Below are 22,736 nucleotides of genomic sequence, written 5' to 3' on the forward strand. Positions count from 1 at the left end.
CATTACTTGATACTTGGGTAGAAATAGATTTCAGTATGGAGAGAAAAAACCCAAACAACCCAACCAAGTGTAATAGAAAGAAGAAGGACACCTAAGCCATGGGCTTTGGGTCTACTCCTGGCTCCAATATTTACTAACTGGGTGACTGGGGCCAATCACTGGACTTCTTTGAGACTACTCAGTTTTCCTCATCTGGAAAGGGAAGGAGGCTTGGGCTTGTGTGATCCCAAAGGGTCCTTTCCACACTGACATAATAAGGCTTTACTTCATTTTGTCCTGGATCAGCCCTGCCCCTGGCTTCCCCTCCAAGTCCAGGAAGGTAATCCCTGAGACTGATTTGTGTTTGCAAAATGACTTCGCCCTTCTGCCTTGGAAATGCCCGAGGGTGTGGGTCTGACTCTGGCCAGGAGTCTGTATCTGCTGCAGAAAAAGGATGGCTAGTGTTCCTCTAGACCTTTTCACATCCTCCTCAGATGGTCAGAGTGGCCGGTTGGCAAGGATGAGTTGGGTCTCCCAGGACAGAGGAGCTGAGGGCAGCCAGCATCCACTGCCAGCAGAGCCTAAACCTCTGTCTGACTCACAGAAGAAAAAAATGAGTAGATAACCCTGAGCCTACCCCATGGGTTATGATTATATTTGGAGAGGGCGTGGAGATTTGCAAAGCATTTTACAAACATTATCTCGATTGATCCTCACAACAACCCTAGGAGGGAGGCTCCTTTTTTAATTAGACTAATTTCTCATTTTATAGAGGAGGAAACTGAGATTGGTAGAGGTTATATGATTTGCCCAGGGTAACCCAACTAGGAAGTGTTTGAGTCTGGATTTGAACTGGGGTCTTTTGGACTCCAAGCCCACCTCTCTATCTATTGCCCCACCCAGTTTCCTCAAGGATTAGGTCATTTTTCATCTGTGCACTAATAAAAATCACTTCTTGTCATGTTTATTTACCTGGCAAACTTAAAAAATAATTTATAGATGACTTTTGAGACTTTTTTTTAGACTACAGTGATTTCCCAACATACTCTCCCACTCCCTCAAAGAACATTCCTTTATTCCAAAGAGAACAGTTCATTCCAACCGAACACAGAAGGACCATATCTGAGGACATAGGAGACAGGCTTCATTTCCCATCAGCTCCTCTGCCTCTGGACTTCTCTGGACATTCACACCTTCCTTCCTCAGGAAACTCATCATCAGGAAACCTCATTGTGCTGAAAGATGGAATCTGCCTGTGCCTCCCTCGATCTCAGTCCTTTTGGCTGCCCTGGTTGCACCCTCTGTCTGGAGAGCAGGGCCATCGGCTCAAGACTGAAATCCCCTCCCCATCCTGCTTTGGGGCTTCTTCCCAACCCCCACCCTACCCCCTTTAGCTTCCTTCTGGATGTATCTTCCCTTATTAGATTATAAATTAGATTATAAGCTCCCTGAGAGCAAGGATTATATACCTCCCCACTTGTGTCTGTATCCCCAGCACTTCCCATAATGCCTGGAATTCAGCATTTAATCAATGTTTATTGACTGACATTCAGCCCCCCTCCCAGTCCTTCCCCCCACCCTGGAAAAATACCGGTGATCAAAATGATGAGTATCCAGTTGTTAGCTGGATTGTTTGAAGGAACTTCCTCCTTTGCTGGACTGAGGTACCTCCCATGGTCCCTGGCACAGTCTGAGGATGCTGGGGGGCCTGGCATGTTCCTGTGACTGAGGGCTGAGCCAAAAGGTGATGGAGTTGGGAGGAGCCAGCTGCTCTCTTTGGGGTCTCTTTTTTGGGGGGGGGGGTTCTCTTTCAAGGGGATGATCTCTTGGTATATTACATCTGTAGTTTCTTATCACCAATTGCCTGTCTTGGAGCCATTTCAAACTCAACATGTCCATATTTGAACTCGTCATCTTTCCCCCAAACTCTCCCCTCTTCCAAACTTCCTGCTGCTTTTAAAGGCACCACTTCCTTCCACTCTCCCAGGTTACTCCAGATAGAGAATCTGCACTGGAATTGGGATACTTGAGTTCAAATCTGGCCTCAGACACTCACTAGCTGTTTGATCCTAGGCAAGTTGCTTAACCTATTTACCTCAGTTTCCTCATCTGTAAAATGAGCTAGAGAAGGAAATAGCCAACCACTCTAGTATCTCTGCCAAGAAAACCCAAATGGGGTCATGAAGAGTCAGATACAACTGAAAACGACTGAACAACAAATGGCATTGTCTTTGACCCCTCACTCTCTTCCCACCTCAGATATCCAATCAGTTGCCAAATCTTGCATTTCTGCTTTCACATCTCTCACCTCTGAAGCCAGCTGTTTCTAGGGTGAGATATGAGTTCCTCTGTTTAGCTTTAAAATCTCTTTATAGCTTTGTCCTAACCTATCTTTTCTGCCTCATTGTACCTTACTCCTAATCCCAGTCTTGTCCTCTCGTGTCCCCCAACATGGCAATACTATCTTTAACTGGGAATGTTCTCCCTTCTTAGCTCTGCCTCATAAAAGACCTCTCATCCGTCAGGACACAGCTCAAGCCTCATCTCCCAATGAAGCCTTTCCTGATCTCCCCAATTGTCCATGCCCACCCTCCCTCCCCAAATCCCTTGCAATTATTTCTATTTATTTTCTTTACCACAGAACTGATGTTTTCAAATTGTGCTGGAAAAGACTTTTGAGAGTCCCCTGGTCAGCAAGGAGATCATATCGAGTCGATACATTAGTTCAGGAAGGTCAAATACTGTGGCGGAAGTTTAAATACTTTGGCCATGAAATGAGAACCCAAGACTCATTGGAAAAGACCCTGATGCTGGGAACGATTGAAGGCAAAAGGAGAAGGGGATGGCAGAGGATGAGATGGATAGTGTAATGGAAACAAGGAACATGAGCTTGGACAGATCCTGGGAGAGAGTGAAGAATAAAGGGGCTTGGTGTGCTGTGGTCCATGGGGTCAGGAAGAGTCAGACACGACTGAAGGAATGAACAACAACACATACATTTTCATTATACTTGTGTATATATGAGTCTTACTCATTAGAATGGAAGGTCCTTGAGAGTCGGGATTGTTTCATTCAGTGCCTGGCACATCATGGACCCTTAGGTTTGTTGATAGCTCCAAAGAAGAAATAGGAGTAGAACCCTCTTCCTGCTCCTTTGCAGAATTCAGGAGTCAACAGGTGTGCAATATTGCATGGATTTTTAGATTTGGATGGGGGGTTTTGATTGGTTTTCTGATTTTTCTTTTCTTTCTCTTTTTAAAATTAATTTTATTTATTTTCAGTGTTCTACAATCACTACTATATAACTTAGATTTTTTCCACTCCTTCCCCCCTTCCCTCCTCCCCCTTCCCAAGACAGCATACAATTTTGTATAGGTTCTACACATACATTCCTATTAAATACATTTTCACTATAGTCATGCTATGTAGGAGAATTAAATGAATGGAAGAAATCATATAACAGACCAAAACATAATACACACAGAAAAAATGATCTGCTACATTCAGAAATTGAATTCCATAGTTCTTTCTCTGGATGTGGAAGGCATTTTGCCTTAAAAGACCATTGGGAATTTTTTTAAGTCCTTGCATTGCAATGAAGTTCCAAGTCTACCAGAAAAAACTCTCTCACACTGGTTGTTGCTGTGCACAAAGTTCTCCTGGTTCTGCTCCTTTCATTCAGCATCAGATCATGTAAGTCCTTCCAGGCCTCTCTGAAGTCTTCCTGTTCATCATTTCTTATGGCACAACAGTATTCCATTACATTCACATACCACAACTTGTTCAGCCATTCCCCAATTGATGGGCATCCCCTTGATTTCTAGTTTTTGGCCACCACAAAGAGAGCTGCTATAAATATTTTTATACATGTGGGACCCTTTCCCATTTTTATGATCTCTTGGGGATACAGTCCTAAAAGTGATATTGCTGGGTCAAAGGGCATGCATATTTTTGTAGCCCTTTGGGCTCTTTTTCTTTTTCTTAAAAAATATTCTGTTACATGGGATGGCTCTCTGGGAGGAAAGGGAGGGATACATGGAAAAATTTAGGTGATATAAAAATGAAATATAATTTCAGTTCCAAATTCTCTCTCTCCCTCTGTCCCCTCCCCCACCCACTGAGAAGGTGAGATACATGTGAAATCATACAAAACATATTTCCATAATAGCCATTAAACATTTATTTATTTTTTAGTCTGTCAGTTGATTGACTTGACTAGATAGTTGCTGGATAAGGTCTTCCCCAGCTCTATCTATGATCCTCCAGGTCTCGAGCTGAGAGGCCATCTTCTCAGTCCAGCGGAAGGACAAGCCCTGAGGAGCTGGGCCCCCACTCAAGGTGAGGTCTCTGGTCATATGGCCTGTGCTAGGAGAAAAGGAAAAGGACTAAGCATGTAAGGAAGACTACTTTTGTTCAGTCTGTCTCAAAGGGATGACTCCATACCACAGCACTCAGAGCCAAACAGCTTGCCCCTCTTCCCTGAGATTCAATCACTCATATCATGAACAGGCATATGGGCATGCATAGGGAGGAATGTGTAGGCAGAGTCCCAAACCAAGTCTTCTCTCTCAGGAAGCTCATCAAATGATCAGGGAACTCCGCTGACCCTCCTCCCGTCTCTCAAGTGCCTGCTACTCACAAGGCCGTGGGACTACAAAAATAAATTAGAACTACTTGCTTTCAGGGAGTCATGTGGACTGTGCAGGTCTGGAGTGAGGGGGCTACTTTAGCAATGCCCTCATTCATCCATCAGAATGGAGTGAGATCCTTACAGGTCCTTGAGGACGGTGGGGCTCACTGGACAAGTGACTTACTGGACTTTCTAAGAACCAAAGAACACAAGCAAATGACAGAAGGAGGTGGTCACATGGCAATAATTTCAAATTACTTTTTTTACTTTTTGGTTATTTGCACCTGGAGGGAGATATTTTCTCTCTTATTTTTGTCTATATGCTTGGTGTTTGTCTGTGGTTGGTAAAATAAAATGTTTTGGGTTTGTTTTTTTCCTGAATGAAGGCCATGTTTTGAGAAATGCCAATGTCCACCAATTGGCTTTGCAAGGCTCTTGTAGAAATCAAACTTGAGAAGCAGACTTAGGGAGAGTAAGCTTTTTGCTACCAGGAGTCCAGCCAGGCATAAGGCTACTGGCTTTGGGTCTTGGAGATCTCCCACAGATGCAGTGAAAGGGGAGACAGGGCAGCTGGCTGGACAGGACCTTGGGGGCTGAAAGATGGCTTGATCAGCAGGCAGTCTTTGGCTTGAGGGAGAGGGTCAGGGCTGGGAGGCAGACCACCCAGAAAGTGATTGGGTGATCTCCCCCAGGAAAGATTGGGTCCAGAACAGAGTTTCTGGAAATTGGAAGGTGCAGTGTTGATGAATGGAGTTACAGGTCATACATGTCTTAGGACATGCCTATATGGACCCCCTTGTGGTTTATCACCATCTGGATCATTGCCCAGAATTCATCTTTTTCTATCCAGTTCCCTGGACTCTTGCCAAATCTGGTGCCTTTCACAAGGGGGATCAAGTGGAATGGGATTTTCTACTCCTGACTTTAGGGAGTGAGGATGGGTAGGTTTGGAAGAATTATAATGATTTCCATTTGGGACACAGAATCAGAGTCATAGATTTAGAGGTTTGTGGAGCCCAAAGTCCAGTGAGGTTGTAAGTGACTTGCCTGGGGTCACACAGGCACTAAGTGATAGCAGCAGAATCTGAACCCGGGTTCTTTGATGCCATATTTGGTGCTGCTTTCAGTGGGACAATAATCACACATTAAGCTCCTACTATGTTCTAGGCACGGGTCTATAAAGAAAGGCAAAACGAGTCCCTGTCCCCAGGGATCTCCCAGTCCAAACAAGCTACAGGCAGGATTTTGAAAGGGAGGGTCTCAGGAAAGGCACCAGCATCTAAGGGGGTGGGTGGGTGGGAACTAGCTGGCTCAGCAGACCTTTCCCTGTGAAATGCCCTCCGGGACACTGGCTGTGAGCAAAGGGCTCCGGATAGTAATAGATCGCGAGAAGGAAGGGGACTTTGAGGTCACCTGAGATCCTCTTAGGGGCAGCTACGTATTCAGGGTTAGGATTAGGGAGAGCAGGGCTCACAGGGCTGGACTGTGGGTCCTGGGAGACCTGGATTCAAATTCTGCCTCAGACCCTTAGGACCTGAGTGACCTGGGGGAGTCACGAACCCCCGCCTGTCTGCCTCGGTGTCTACATCTGTCAAATGGGGGTATTAACGGCCCCCAAGTGGCTGTGAGATCAAAGGAGAGTATTTGTAAAAGGAGCTCGTGATCTTGGGCGTCCAAGAGAGGCAGGGTGCCTGAAGTCCTGGTTTTGGTCCCTAGCCCAGGCAGGGGCAGGACATGCCTCAGGTCCCGACTGAGCCCCGTCGGGCCGGGGGTGGGGGGTGTGGGGGGGAGGGGGAAGAGGGCGGTCCGCTGACCGTAACGGAGGTGAGACTTGGGGAGCGGCTGGGTCGGACTCAGGGTCGGGGTCAAGGTCAAGACCAAGACGGGCCCAGCCCCATGCAAACTTTCTCCGGGCCCTGGTAGCCCGGGGTGCGGGGCAGGGACGCGGGAGGCTTCGGAGTGGGGATGGGGGGCTGGACAAGGGGAGCACCCAGCCTCGGCTCCCGCCCCTGCCCCGCCCCCTGCGGGCCCACCCCGGCCCCGCCCCTCCCGCTCTCAGCCGCCCTGCCGGAGTCCCGGCCCGGGAGCCCCAGGCCCGCGAGGTAAGTGCATGGGGGGGACCCCCTCCCCCGGCCTTGTGCGTGCCGGCCCCGAGGGGAGGCGGGCGCGCGTGGGGGGTGGGCAGGACCTCCTCCCCAGAGACCTCGCCTCCCACCTCCCCACCCTTGGCCGTGCCTTGCGCCGGGGAGCCCACCAGCTCCTGGAGTCTCGGTCGGCTCTGAGCGCAGGGTTGGTGCGGGGCGTCCCTGAGACCCGGGCGGCGAGAGAGGGTGAGAGGAGGTGGGAGGGCCGCCCCCCGGGCGGCGCAGACCCTCCCTTCCTCTTACCCGCGGGGTTGTCCCGGAGCCCTCCCAAGGGGCCACCCCCAGCTTTTGGATCCGAGGGTCCCTGCCTGGAGCTGACGCTGGAGTAGGCTGGGCCGGGGAGGCAGGGGCTCCTCCCGGGCTGCGCCGGCCCCGGGTACCCCAGGACTTTGGGTTTGCCCGGACAGCCCCGCTCTCCTGCGCCCACCCCTGGGGCTGCCCTAGGAGGTGACCTCGGCCCCGGGGGGCAGGAGCTGTGCCCTCGGTGCCCAGGCCGGCCCACGGCTGCCAGACCCTTCCCTCTCTCCGGCTCCCTTGGCCCTCTCGGTGTGCGGCCAGGACAGACGGCGTTGTTTGTAGGTGGGCTTCCCCCCTACCGCGGGAGCTCTGGACAACGGGGCCCGGTTTTGTCCTTTTGTGTCTCGGGGCTTTGCAAACCCCTGGCGTTTCATAAATGCTTGTTGACCCTCTAGCTGTATGCACACATTAGGCGCTTACTTGCCTAACTAAGGCTTGTAGAATGAGTGAATGCTGGGTGAGGGGGTCGGGCCAGATAATCTTCTATCTAAATGTATGTGCCTCCAGTCCTGGTCCTGGGTCTAAACCTTTTGCAGTCATGGCAGTTAGGTGGAGACATGGTTAGAGAGCTGGCATGTGGATCTGGGAAGCCCTGCCTGCTGAGTGATCCCAGACAAGACGCTAACCACCTTTTGCCTCAGTCTCCTCATCTCTAAAATGGGGGAGAATAACAGCCCATATCTCACAGGGTTGTTGTGAGGAAAAATGAGTTACTGTAAAGTGCTTTACACATCTGATGAATGTTTTTAACTTCATGAAGTAAAATACATACTATGACAAAGACTCCCAACTATATTGAGAGAATTTTCTGTCTCTTTCTCTCTCTTTCTCTTTTTCTCTCTCTGTCTATATTTTTTAAAAATACCACCAAATTCACAGACTCCCACTTAATCCCTGATTCTGGTCCAATCTCATCATGTTATATTGGAGACTCAAAGGGGTCTGGTGACTTTCTTAAGTCTACACAGGGAATAAATGGCAGAACTGGATTTGAATGCAGGTTCTCCTTCCATCAGAAGACTTGAAGTTAGACAAACAGAAAAGGTTTGACCCTTAAAGGGACATATTTCAGCTAAGTAGACCTTGTTCCCAAATGGTGGTAAACACACAAGTTATCATTGTACCGCATGAACTGAGACCAGTTACAAATTGTCAGAGGTCACGGCAACTAAATCTCATTTTATAGTTCAAGACACTGAGACCCAGAGAGATCGTCTAGCCTGAGGAACATCTCACAGCTAGTGAGTATGCTAGTTTATAGAGCTTCTCTTCCAGGAACATAATTCTGAGATGTGGCCCAATTACAATTAAATTTTATAGTACTTTGTTTTACAAAAGTTAGAAGAGTTCCCTGTGCCTAGCACAGTGCTGTCTGACACGTGTTTTTCGGTCATGTCTGACTCTTCAAGACCCCATTTGGGGTTTTCTTGGCAGAGATCCTGAAGTGGTTTGCCATTTCTTTCTCCAGCTCATTTTATAGATGAGGAAACTGAGGCAAACAGGGTTAAGTGACTTGCTCAGGGTCACACAGCTAGTAAATGTCTGAAGTTGGATTTGAACTCAGGTCTTCCTGACTCCAGGCCTTGGTGCTCTATCCATTGTGCCACCTAGCTGCCCACAAAAACTGACCGCTTCTTAATTGTGAAATTGTGAAATTTAACATCTAAATCCATTAGACAGTTCCTTTACCTAGTAGCCTAATATCTTAGATGACGCATTATTTCAAAATTAAAGAGGGAATAAGCACTGAGTTAGATATAAAGAAGGTGATGTGGTTGAAAGTAGGGGATGGTGGGTGAGTTGAAAGGAACCTAACTTATTTATAGGTAAACTCGTTTAACTTTTTAAGTAATAGGAAAGACCATGTGACATGGCAAAATGGATGTGAACTTAACGTGCTCCAAAGCAGGTGTTTCTTGAACCCTTGCCTCCTAAAACTAGAGAAAAGTTTCCCTGGGCTCCCCTTCGTCCCAAATGTATTATACTCAGGGAAAGTGTGTGTGTATGTGTGTGTGTGTAATGTATATGTATATGTGTCTATACACACGTATATATATACATATATGCATACATACATATATATATACATACACGTGCAAAACCTTTTATAAGACTGTGTACAAGAAGGTGTGGGGCTACAAATGGTGCCTTTGCAGAAGCCTGTTGAGAATATATTTTATCGTATTGGGCATCAATCCTCATGACCTCAGAGTTCTCAGTCACTCTGGATTAATGGTGGCCCCTCCAGGATGCCTTTGATGAAGATGAGGCTGCTAGGAAATTCCCTCCCCCAAACAAATGGTGTTTTTTTTCATTTACTCATTAATAGAAGCCAACTAGTTTAACTGGTTTTGGACTCAGAGAAGCTGGGTTCAAGTTCACCCCGTATGAGTTTGGCTAGGTTGCCTGTTTCAGCCTGGCCCTGGGCTAAGTGCTTTGCAACACAGTGCAGAATCTTGGTCCCTGCCTTCTAGGGGCTCATATTCTAACAAGCTATGTACACACAAGATATAGACAAATGAAAGGTAATCTGAGAGGGAAGGAAACAATGTTGGGGGCATCACCCAGAAGGTGAGTTGTGAGCTAGGTCTGGAAGGAAATCAGGAAGTGGTGGTAGAGTTAGCGGTAATAATGACTGGCATTTATTTATATGGTGCCTATGGTTTGCCTGGTCTCATTTGAGCCTCATGGTAGACCAGGGAGGAAGGTAGCAGAGGCATGTTAGGGAAGCCCTCTCTCAAAGAGACATATGTGTGAAGATGCTTGAATGTGGGCATCCAGCCCTATTACTGGGCAGTCTGATATAGGAGTGCATTTGGGCACCATTGTCCTCTTAAGCACCTTTCAGGATGAAACTGAATCGCTACCTGCTCGGGGTAGACCACCGTTGACATCCCTGCAGGTGGGTGTTGGTGGCTGTGGAGGTGTCTTGGAGAATTAGCAGAGATGGACTTTCTCAGTGCCCAGGGACACCTATTGATGCCTCCTGTACTGACAGGAGCAGCTCGGTGGCAGTGATGGGATCTATTAGCCTGCTTGGCTGGGGTCCTAGGGCAGACCTGCTCTTTAAGGGGAGAGATCTGAATGAAGGAAGGATTGTTTACCCTGATGTCCTATCAATCGAGGCTCTGTGTTCTGGGCTGGGAGCTCGTTGGTGTTCTATATGGATTTCAGATCACACTTGCAGGGGACAAAATAAGGATGGACTGGAGAAGGAGAAGGATTGGGGTAGCCCAGGAAGAATTTTTCACTCTGCAAAAGGAGTCAGAGATGATTCCTTTAAATAATGAGTGCCCCAAGTACACTTGGAATGACTGATTCATGAAGAATTGATTTGCATGTAAATTTTCAGGATCATTTCTTTTGAATAAAGTATGGAACCCTTCAGAGCTTCTGAGAGGCATTGAGTCCTGTACCTTTTCAGGCCCATCAGGGGATCATTGTTCCTGTAGGTCCAGTACAGTAACCCAGTTCCCTCTTTGCATTTTCCTGTTTCCTCATCTTTGCTTATGCTGTGCCCTCTGTCTGGAATGCCCATCTCTCTCCTTAGGTCCTCCTGTTAATCTTACCTTCCAAGGCCCAGCTCAAATCTGATATCCTTCGTGAAGTCTTCCCTGGGTCCTCCACACACATCTCCTTCCCCAAAGTGCCTGAGGCCACTCTGTGTTCTTTTAAAGTACAGGTTAATCCATGTGTATAATAGACATAGTAAAATATGTAATTAAAATTAATGTATTATAATTGGTGCTACAATTAATTACTACCACCAGTACTACTATTATTATAATAATCACCACCATCACTAATACAACCACTACTTAGTATTACTACTACCACCACTCTTACTACAACAGGCAGTTTGGTGGCACAGTGGATAGAGCACGGGGCTTGGAATCAGGAAGATAACGAGCTCAAATCCAGCCTCAGACACAAGCTGTGTGACCCTGAGAAAGTCATTTTACCTCAGTTTGCCTCAATTTCCTCATCTGTAAACTGAGGATAATCAGCATCTACCTCTAAGGGTTGTGAGGATCAAAGGAGACAGTTTGTAAAGTGCTGCTTTATAATGCAGAGAGTGAGCCAGTCAACATGGGTAGAGGCTGGGAGACCAGTTGGGAGTGACGATCCAGATGAGATGTGCTAAGGGCCTGGACAGGAGTAATGTCTGTGGTGATGGGGATGAGGGAATGAATACAAGATGTTGAAAGCTATTTATCTGCTCCTCAGTCCTGTGAGAATCTTATTTAACCTTGGGGACCGCCCTTTGTTGGCCTGCATGTGTGGAAGGACCTAGGATTTTAGACTCAAACTGTCATTATTCACCACTGAGTCCCGCCGTGGCACAGATAATTTCAAAACAAGGGGTAATCACTATTTTGCCATAAAAGCTTCCCCTCCCCACCCTACCCCCACTCCCCAACTAATAAGACTGGAAAGTCACAGAGTTGGAAGCTTTATTGAGATTTTTTTAAAAGAAAATGAAAGGCTAAGAAGGGAAAGATCCAAGCAGTTTCTGCAGTGAAAAAGGAGGGCCTGGGGCCCAGCCTCCCAGCCTTTCCCAACAGCTTCACTGAATAAAGTGACCCATCTTCACATCTGGCTCTGAAGGTGGGCACCTTCATGGGCCAGCTAACCAGGAGTTAGTGAATTATTCATGGAGGGTCAGGCAGGGCAGCCCTGAGTGGGATGCCAGCAGCCCATCTGATGGTGGGCATTCCTTTCTGAGAGAAACTGTCACCTCTTCTCTCTCCTGAGAGAAGGGAGGGGTGTTTTATAGTCTGCATCCAGAGATGGGTCATGACAGCCCGTCTGAGAGGGTAGTGAGCGGCAGGGCATTGAAGCTGTAGGCAGAGGGCCTGGGCTTAAGACCTGCCTCCCTATGTTATGTTGGTGAGTCCCTTCCCCTTCTGAGATCCCAGGTGCCTGCCCTGGCAAATGAGAGGGCTGTGGGCCAGGTGATCCCCAGGATCCTTCCTGACTCTAGACCTTAGCTCTTGTGAGATTCTCCTTCTATATTTGTCTGGAATATAAATAAAGTGGACTCTAAAGTGATCCAGCTGATTTCTGTACTGCAAACCTCCCAGCACCTCCCCTGTGCATGAAACAGTTTCTCAGAGCCCAGTCCAGTGGGTTCTCTGAATATGCCCAGTGGTAGTCAGGCTTCACTCAGGATGGACTCATTTTTGGAAATCATGAAGTTATTCTGAGTTGTGTCTTGAGAGTAAGTCAGGCTTGGGTCAGACATGACCCCATGACCCAAGGAATGAGGCAGATTTCTTTCTGTGGCCGTGATTCTGTGTGTGTGTAGACATATGTGTGTTTGTGTGTATATGTGTGAGTGTATGTAGGGGGTATATGTATGTGTGTAGACATGTGTGTATATTGTGAATGTGTATGTCTGTACATGTGGGGTATATGTATGTATGTGGATATATGTGAGTGTGTAGATATGTGGATATATGTATGCGTGTATAGATATTGTGTGGGTGTGAGTGTGTCCCCGGTAGACTGTACTGTCCCAGAGGGCAGGGCTTCAGTTGGCCTTTTTATCCCCAGCACCTGGCACGATGATGAATCCCTGTTGATTTGAACAAAAATCAGTTTCCATAGAAGAGTTAATTCCATGTAGGTTCTGAGCATGGACAGGCTTGGAGTATATAGGGAGCTTCCCAGGGTAGATGCCCACTTGAAGGGCAGCATTCGTTCAGATGCAGAAATCCTGTGTTTGTTTAAAGAAATCCAAAGTGATTTCTTGGTAACCAGTATTTACTAATGCTTCTTTAAGATTTGTGAGTCCCTCTACCAGTATTATCTCATTGGATCCTCACAAGAACCTGGGAGGGAGGTGTTATTTTTTCCCCCATTTTACAGATGAAGAAACTGAGGCAAACAGCATTAGGTGACTTTCCAGTGTCACACAGTAAATGACTGAGGCCAGATTTGAACTTGGGTCTTTCTGACTGTGGGCCCAGTGTTTTATTTAAAGCACCACCCAGTTATTGCTGGACCTGGCATCATCAACTTTATTGTGGAGGGGGAGAAAGGTTTGATGATACTTTTTTAATACGGTGTTACTTCCCCAGATGTCTCCTAGAATCACAGAATATTTCCATCCTGACCAAAGTGTCTTTTGCTGAAGGAGTTACTGTGGCCTGGGGTAGAGGTTCCTCCTATCACAGCTCACTGACCTTGAACAGATCCTTCAACTTTTCTCTGAATTTCACATTTGTAACAGTGAGCAGTCCTTGGAGGGGAGGATGTGGCAGAAGAATACCCAGCTTCCCTCCTCCAGCTCCCTGTAGAGTTCGAGTGCCCTGGGCTTGGACACAAACGGATCCATTCTCCCCATAGTCCATTCTGCCTGACCCATAGAACCTTTTCAAGGGTGTCCCGAAAGTCTTAGTGAGACTTTTGGGACACCCTGTATCTGACATCTCTGTGTGTGTTCCTTTATCAGCTTTATACTTGTGCCATATGTATTTTTATATGTTCTTGTTTCCCCCATGAGAATATGAATTAATTCATTGTGTGCACTTGTATTGCCAGGGCCTAGCCCAGAACCTGGTACACAATCTGTGCTAAATAACTACTTGCTGATGGATCAGTGGTGTATCCTTTGTCAAGGAAGACAGATACCAAGCATTTATTAAGCACCTACAGTGTGCCCAGCACTATGCTGAACAATTCACAAATATCCCCATAGAAGTTATTTAAGGTCCCTATTTTACAATTGAGGAAAGTGAATTCACCTCTCAGTGGCTTCCTTTCACCTTCAGCTTCTCAGAATAATATACATCATTGGAAGGAAAGGCAAAATTTCAGTTAAATTTTTTTTTCTGATCCAGCTAGGTGACACTGGATAGAGTGCTGGGCCTAGCATCAGACAGACCTGAGTTCAAGTCTGGCCTGGGTGGCCCTGAGCAAGTCACCTAACTGCTGCCAGCCTCAGTTTTCCTATCTGTAAAATAAGGATAATAATAGCACCTACTTCCCAGGGTTGTTGTGTAGATGACATAAGATAAGAATTGCAGTTTTTAGCACAGTGCCTGGCAAACAGTAGGCATGATCTAAGTGTTAGCTATTAGTTAGCGTGATTATCCGAACTGAGGGATCCCCTGAAATTCCAAGTCTGTGTACCCAGGTAAAGAACCCACGGCCCTAAGACTGTGGTGTACAGAAGGACTGCTGAGCATAGGGTGTGCCCTACACCAGTGAAGTCATGGTTTGTTGGCATCCCCTCACCCTTGATTCCCCAAACAAAACACAACAAAACAAAAGAAGCCACAAAATCTCAGCTACAGTCAGTGGAGAGAGAGCCCTGCATGTGGAGTCTAGAGACCTAGATCATTTCCCTGGTGCTCAGTTTCCTCATCTGTAAAATGAGGGGGTCAGCCCAGAAGACAGTACCTAAGGCCCCTTGCAGCTCTAGAACTGGGGTCCTGTGGTCTGTGGAGGGAAGGAGGCCTGGCGCCCTCTGGCCCGAAGCTCTACTGTCCTAGTGAGAATGGGAGAAGAATGTGTGTGAGAGACAAAGAGAGGTAGGTGATGTGGGCATCTTACCACCATTACTGGTTCTGCTTCTGAGGGCTCCTAGAGGAGTTTTTAATGTGGATTTTGTTCTCCTCTCACTGGTATATTTTTGCTATGTGGAAAGTTAGGGAAAGACCAACAGAATGAGAATCCCCAAATAAGGAAGTGGGTCTTGGAGGCAGAAGCCTGCCTGGCTTGACCCTGAGTTACCTCAGGAGGGGATGACAGCCCCGTCAGACCAGCCCCCTCATCCTTTTTCCTCGTCATTCCTGTTGCATGTGTTCTGAGTTGGAACGAGCCTGCCTGATCCAGACTGCATTGTCCCTGCGTGCTGAGTATGCCAGGAATGTCGGAGGCCTTTTGACCAGGATTGAGCACATTGAGAGGCAGTCTGGCGTAGTGGATAGAGAACAGCCCAAGGTCAAGAGGACTTAGGTTCGAGGCCCCATCTCTGACACACACTGATTCCATCCTGCTGTGTTACCCAGGCTGGACACTTTCAGCCTCCTTGGATGCTCCCCTTTCTCAATTCCCTGACCTCTGATCTGTTATCACCTTCATAGAACTGGTCCCATTTACTACCTTCTCACCATTTGCATTCCTCCACCACCTTGTTTGGGCCTGTATCACTTGTAGTAGTAATAGTGGTGGTGGTAGTGGTGGTAGTGATGGTGGTAGTAGTGGTGGTGGTGGTGGTGGTGGTGGTGGTGGTAGTAGTGGTGGTGGTAGTAGTGGTGGTGGTGGTGGTGGTGGTGGTGGTGGTGGTGGTGGTAGTAGTGGTGGTGGTGGTGGTGGTAGTGGTGGTGGTGGTGGTGGTGCTAATAGTGTTATTCCCCTCCCCGACCCTGGATTTTCAGAATGAAACAGGATATTTTCTTTAGCAGAGATGTCCCTTCTGAGTTATCCTGAGATTTCGTGAGGTGCCAGATTTACTCTTTCATGCATAGTCAGGACCATTTTAAAAACTGCATTATGAAAACAAAGATTTTAATTGTTCCTAATTTTGTTGCCATTTCCCATACACATGCACACACCTGCACATACACAGATATAGATATGCTGTTCAGGACAGTTTTTACACCTTCATTATGGAAACAAAGGTTTAATTGTTCCTAATTTTTTTGCCATTTTCTGGTCAGACAAAGACTGACATAGTAGGTAGTTGCTGATTTGGAGATTTACCCTCCATGAAGAAAAGAAAGAGGACCTCTTCTCCAGTGACACAGTGCCATGCACAGCGGGGCGGGGCAGTGAAGAGATTGGCCTTGGAGTCAGGAAGACCTGAGTTCAAATTCTGCCACAGACATTACTACTAGCTATGTGACCCTGGAAAAATCACTTGACCTCCTTGGGCTTCAGTTTTGTCATCTGTAAAATTAGGTAGTGGGCCCAATGATCACAAAGACCATATTTTGTTGGAGCTAGACAAAGACGTGTATATGTGTACAAATATGTACGTATCTGTGTGTATAGATATATAAAACCACTCATATATTTTTAGAACTTTTTTTTTAAATAAAAAGTTCTCGTTCTGTCTAGGTTTCTGCCTCTTTGCTTTTTAGTCACAGCTGACTTGGTATTATTGTTGAACGTCTGTATCCCCAGGAAGCCTGGGAAGGAGTGTTCTGTGAGGGCCCTTGTTTCTACTGATTCTGAGTAAACGGTTTGCGGGCATTCAGAGAAAAGAGACAAGGGGGTGATTGATGATGCTCTGGCCTCAGTCATTCTGAGCCCTAGGCAAACATTTCCAAAGGGGCTTCTTTATTTTAAAGTCATTTTCTAGGTCTCTGGGGCTGAGCTGGGGTGACAGTAGTCATCATTATGCCAACGTAGGTCCATGGAGACTGCCTCGGTTTCCTTGTGGAGACCTCAGCCTTGTGAGTAACTAATGCTCAGTCTAATGAGTTGTTGAGGCTTTATGCAGGGAGGGATCTCCCCATTCATAGAGCAGCTCAGGGTTCTTAATGTGGGGTCTGGTATTTTTTTAAACCATTCTGATAACCATACTTTAATATAATTAGTTTCCTCTGCCATCCTGCATATTACAGTTTATGTATTTAAGCACATTATTCTGAAATGACTCAGAGACATCTCTAGGTTGCACAAAGGGGCCTGTCTCACAGAAGAGGTTAAAAATCTCCAACTTAGCTGGTTTAGATGACAGGGAGGCAGTGATTTGTGGGGTCTTAAGGAGAACCAGGTGACGCTCCTCTTACTGGACTGGCCTGCACTGCCCTAGACCATTGATGGTGAATTCTGAAGTGGTTTCTTACTGGGGGCTTTCATATTTATAGCCCCGTATAGGAGAGCTTTCTCTACGTGCTGTTCAGGGGCACTCTTTTTCAGGCTAGAAAACCACGAATGCTCAACACAGGCCCATTACTGGGACTTGAGACACAATCCAGAGAGAAATTCTGCATTGAGGTTGCCTGCTTTTAATAGACTCTCTGTGGTTTTTCGAGTTACAGCTTCAGCCTGGTGACTAAAGTGGGAAAATCCCAGAAGAGGTCACCCTAAAGATGACCCATATTTGCCTCTGATTTTCCTGGCTTTCTAGACAGTGACCAAAGTTTGTGTGTAGGTAGCTGCCCTCTGTGAACCATAACCTCTGACCTCTTTTCTGATCCCCACCAGGCCTCCCAAGAGACCAACCCATTGGACAGATGAAGCCCACTCAGGGTAGGGCTGGTGCTGGAGGTGGTTTGTTTTGGGGCCACTCAATGAAGCACAGCCCTACCTCCAGGAGAACACAGGAACAGATCAAGACTTGGGCCTAGAGAGAGAACCCAGAAACTGAGGAGTCCAGAGGGAACTGGCGGGGAGGGGAGTCTAGGTCAGGAAGTTTTCTTTTTTTAAAAAATAAATTTTTACGGACATCTTTGGCTTTTACATCTTCTAGATTTCTCTATGTAATCACCTTCCCTTCCTCCTCTCAGAGAGCCCTCCCTTATAACAAAGAATTTTTTAAAAAGCAAATGGAAAAGAAAAAAAAATAAAACTGGTAAACATGGAAAAAAGTCAGGAAGTTTTCTAAGAACCTTATGTTGTTGTTCAGTTGTTTTGGTCATGTCTGACTCTGTGTGGTCCCATTTAGGGTTTTCTTGACAAAGATACTGAAGTAGTTTGCCATTTCCTTCTCCAGCTCATTTTAATCAATGAGGAAACTGAGGCTAACAGGGTTAAGTGACTTGCCCAAGGTCATACAGCTAGTAAGTGTCTGAGGCCGGATATGAACTCAGGAAGATGAGTCTTCCTGACTCCAGGTACAATATTCTATCCACTGTGCTAACCAGTTGCCCTATAAAATCCATATGACTTCCATACAAGAAACATTGATTGAGGGCCTACTATGTGCAAGGCACTCTGTTAGGCATTGCAGAGTGTTACAGAGATACACCAGATACCAGATACTCGCTGCCCTGCTCTCCCGCAAATTGTATTTAGTAAGGAGACAGAGACAAATACAGGGTGACCCAACAGACTTGGTGATGAAACTGCTCCAGGCCTTTTGGGACACTGTGTATCTACTCAAATACCCACTCATTCTGACTAAAGAGGGCAAGGCAAGAACTGTAATATCATAATACATAACCCTCTGATCAGGTAATTTCTTGGCTCTAAAACCTTCAGTGGCTCCCATTTCCTGCTGAATAAGTAGGAACACCTTATCCTGGCACTGAAGACCCCATCATCTGATGCCTATTTTGCTTACCAGCCTGTTTTCCCAACTCCCTTTCGAGTATTTTATGCTCTAGACAAATTACTTCCATTTTCTCACCCATCCCTGACACTCACTGCCAGTGTGCCTTTGGGCGAATTTTTTCCGGGCCTGTAGACCTCAGTTTCCTTTACTGTAAAATAAGGAGGTTGGACTAGGGTCCATTCCCTCTCTAAATCTGTGGTGCCCGTTTCATAGCTGAGAAATGGTAGGCATATGCTTAAATTTCATGACTAAAGCACTTTATGGGTAAATATTTCTGCCTGTCAGATTAGGGTCTCTCCCCCTTGGATAGTGCAGAGTAAACACTGATAGATCCTGTTCTCCAGTGGTCATCCTTCTCGAAGGTTTCCTGTGGCTCCCCCTCTTCTGTGGTGACATTCTCTTGGAGTCATGGAGTACAATGGAGATTAGAGTTTAATTTACCATTTGTTACATTCCAGCTGAGGGTTTCAGAGATCCTGGGCTCCCTCCTGGTCTCTTTGGTGTCTAGTCTTCTCCGATGAGCCAGTCAGAGCCACGTAGTCACCCCAAAGGTAGTCTAAGAAGTCATGGTTTTCCCCAAGGGCATCCTGGGAGTCTCCCCAGTCTTGTTCAACAATCATTTAACACATTGGGGTTTTTTGGTTCGTTTTGGTTTTGTTTTTTTCCAGAGAAGTTGTTATTTCAGCAGCTACCCAGTCTTGTTTTATGTTGTTTCTCTTTGAGGGGACATCCTCATCGTCTAGGGTACATATTAAGTTCAAATAAGCAGATATTTTAAAAGTGCTTCCTATGTGCAGGGCATTTTGTTAGGCAAAAATGAAATAACCCCTTCCCTCAGGAACCTTACATTCTCCTGAGGGCTATATAGCACATACCCAGATGTGGCATTAGAGAGAGAGGGAGGGCTAGATTTGGAATCAAAAGACCTGGATTCGAGCCCTGGCTAGCTAAGTAGCTCAGTAGCCTGCCATTCAAATCCAGCCTCAGATACGGTCTAGCTGTGTGACCCTGGGCAAGTCATTTTACCTCTGTTTGCCTCAGTTTCCTCATCTGTAAAATGGGGATAATAATTTCACCTATCTCTCAGGGTTATTGTGAAAATCCTATGGTGATGATGATGATGAAGCACTTAGCACAGCACCAGGCACATAGTAAGTTATCTATCTATATGTTAGCTATAAGCTGTATATCCTCAGGCAGGTTATTTTACTCATCCAGGCCTCAGTAAAATGTTGGAGTTTGATGGAATGGACCATTTCCAAATTTTTGATCCTACAATACTGTTCGTCTTTGAATCCCTGAAAGAGCTGTGCACCGTGCCTCAAATACTCACTAAACGCTGACTGAGTGAAACCCACCAGCTGAACGCCAGGGCCTCCCCCATGTGAACCTCCCAGTATTGTGCATAGGATGCTCTGAGAGCCCAAATCTTCCTTCTCTGCCCTTGGCTTTGGTAACAGAGTAAAACCCAGTAGCTTAGTAGGGAAGTGGGTCCCTTTGTTTCACATTCTCTACTCATTTAGAAAGTTCAGTCCTAAAACAAGGACGTTTTTAGGAACTGCTGATGAGAACACCCTTGAAACAGCTCCCGACAAACATGTGAGTGTTGGTAGCCTGACCTTGCCTTAGCAGCCCTCTCTAGTGCTCCTGGCCTTTCCTCAAGCTTTTGAAAATCACGAACTCAATCCACAGCCAAACACCCAAAGAAAAACAAGAGAGAATTGTTTGTGAAACTGTGAATGGCTGTCATGCACCGTTTGTTTAAAAAAGGGTGAGGGAGGGAGGATATTAAATCTGATCAGAAGAAAACTGCTCAGGGTTTCGTGTCATGTCTCCCCTTCCCCCACTCCCTGATTCTTTCTGTTCCATGATTCTCCTTTCCAAAACGTTGTGTTTTTCAGTCATTAGCCAGTGAATATCAGTGAGTGAGTGGTCATGTGAGGGGAGGGATGTTTGCAGGGCAACAAGCATTTCTGAAGCACCTGCACTGTGCCATGTACCACTGTGCTAAGCTCTGGGGCACAGATAATGAGCAAAAAGCGGTCTCTGCCCTCTAATGGGGGAAGCCATCCCACAGAATGGAACTGGAGGGGAGGGTGAAGAGATCCGTGAGATGAACTGTGGAATTAGAATCCAGGACACTTGGAGGGGGTGAGAGAGAGAAAATGGCTATGATGCTGGTGCCTAGGACAGTGGCACCCCGGACACAAATAGAGAGGCTTGGAGGAGGCTTAGGAGAGAGGACTTAAGATGTCACCAGCCTGCCTTGTGGGAGGTGTGCAGAGGGCATTGGAGTGTCTAAATTGGGGAGCCGTTGAACCCACTGCAGTCAGTGAGGTAAAGCAGAGAGAAGAGGGTCTAGTCTTAGTGGGCAAGGCATAGAAGCCAAGGGGACTGAGAGGTTTGGTGATGTGAGGGGACAGCCTCCAGGGACAGCTGACCTTGGGCCTTGCCCCTGGCAAGGGGGGTGGGTGGGAGGGGAAGGAGAGATCCCCTCAGGTCGGTGCTCAGTTGGAGACCAGGTAAGGCCAAGGTGTGAGAAGAATTCAGGCACAGGGAGGTCCATGGTTTTCTCAGGCTGGCGGTAGGTCAGCAACTTGTCCCAGCTCCACCCCAAGGTGCTGCAAGCAGGGACCCGTGCCGGGTCCCTCTGCCATACACAGAGAGAAGTCTGTGTTCAGCAGGTTGTCAGGGTTAGGTAAGTGCCTCATTTTGAGGTGTAAGGAGCTCATTGAGCCTTCCTCCCTCCTGTCCCCAGGGGCTGCTCTGGTGCTGAGCTGGCATGTCCCATGCCCAGGTTGCCAGCTGTGCCCTCGCTGCAGGGGGTGTGGCTCCTGGCAGGTGCTAATTAAGCAGTGGCAGTTAATACACTCCTTTCTGTGTTGTGGCCATATCCAGCAAGGAGGCAGAATCTTTCCTGGATTTGCCTGGACAGAGCCCACGGTGCCCACTCGCTGTGGGCAGGTTGTGAAAAGCAATATCTCCCTGGCTCCAGGCAGGTCCTTTGCTGACTTGGAGGCTCTGGCCTGGGCTTAGCCCCAGGAGAACACTCAGAACACCGGGGCTCCTGGGCTGGCACTGGGTTCTTCCCTGGTGCTCATAGGACTGTGTGATGACCAGCTGCCCATCAAACCTGGGTGAGCAGTTCTTGGCATTCCAGTTCGCAGGATATTCTTGGGGCAGATCGGTATTTGCCTTGGCACATCTGGAAGGGCCCTGTTTCCGGATTTGCCTGTAAAAACTTGTACCATGTATCTGTGCCTATAACACAGTCAGAGGAGAGCTCCATGTGAGCCCTCTGACTTCTGAACAACCTGTACGTGCAACTGCTGAATGGCTATCTCCACCCTGTTCCCACTTCCCCATTACTGGAGTCCCTGTGAGGGGGACCACGGCTAGAGGACCCCTTCCAGTTAACTTGGTGATTATAATGATGGCAGTGAGGGCAATAATAATAGTGAGCATTTATATAGCGCCTAAGGTTTATGTATATATTATCTCATTTGATAATATGTATCACATACATTGTCTCATTTAATATGGGTTACACACAGTCCTTCCTTTGATAACATATTATTTTTATTATTTCCTTTGACCCTTCCAACCACCCTGTGAGACAGCTGTTCAGGTTGATTGATCCTATTTTACCTATGAGGAAACCAAGGTGCCCAAAGGAGTTTAAGTGACTTGCTCAGGGTCATGTAGCTAGTAGACTGAGGCAGGATGTGAAATCAAGGCTTCCCGTCCAGCACTCTCCACTGTGCTACCCAGCTCCCCTAAACCAAACTAAATCTAACCAGTGTTCATTAAGTGCAAGGCATCCTGCTGGGCACTGGGGTGGGAAGGGGAGACCAAAATGAGGATGAATTCCTGCCCTGCTGGAGGGTCAGGGCCATGCCTCTGCTGGTCCCCTGCTCAGAGCCTGCCTGCTGAGTTTTTTTTTTTTAATGGTACCTTTTATGTATTTTATTTTATAAAATTTTATTTTTAATGTATGGAATAGCGGTTTCCTATTTAGTGGGAGTGGAGTTTCTGTGCTCAGCCTCTTGGGTAGTTTAGCTAAAATTTCCCTGTGGTTACATCAGTCAAGAAGAGGGACTTGTATGGGCTTATTTCACAAGGCTGAGGTCATCTCAGACCAGGCAGCAGCAGCTGACCCTGAAACTGGTCTGATCCCTTTATGGGAGCTAGAATTTCTTCTGCTCCTTCTGGGAAAGAGGTCGTCTGGCCTCGGCACCTCTAGGTGAGCCCTTCAGGACCTAGGAGGTTTTTGTCTTAGACAGAATTGGTGCTAACTTCTCTTTAAGCCCCTTTGCGGAGGAAAATCACCAGGAGCAAGGTGATTCACCTTGAAGATCCCTTTGATGGATCTGCTCCACCCCCATGCCCTCCCCAAAGCTCCCCAGTCTCTCCAGCCGGCCCCACGTACTTGAACTCGATGAAAGGGTTTCAC

General features: G+C 47.0%; 1 protein-coding gene across 3 annotated transcripts in view; it reads left to right on the forward strand.

Annotated features, from left to right (window-relative positions):
* Positions 1 to 6,559: 6,559 nt before the first annotated feature.
* ARHGEF3 (Rho guanine nucleotide exchange factor 3) overlaps positions 6,560 to 22,736 on the forward strand; it is a 301,074-nt gene continuing 284,897 nt past the window's right edge. The window contains exon 1 of one of the 3 annotated variants that reach the window (XM_072598996.1): positions 6,560 to 6,711. In XM_072598996.1, coding sequence (XP_072455097.1) covers positions 6,575 to 6,711 — 137 coding nt within the window. In that variant the 5' untranslated portion in view covers positions 6,560 to 6,574. The remainder of the gene's footprint in view (positions 6,712 to 22,736) is intronic. The other 2 variants (XM_072598998.1, XM_072599004.1) reach the window with 2 other exon arrangements.

The sequence above is a fragment of the Notamacropus eugenii genome, chromosome 3 (assembly GCF_028372415.1).
Source record: "Notamacropus eugenii isolate mMacEug1 chromosome 3, mMacEug1.pri_v2, whole genome shotgun sequence".
Lineage (NCBI taxonomy): Eukaryota > Metazoa > Chordata > Mammalia > Diprotodontia > Macropodidae > Notamacropus > Notamacropus eugenii.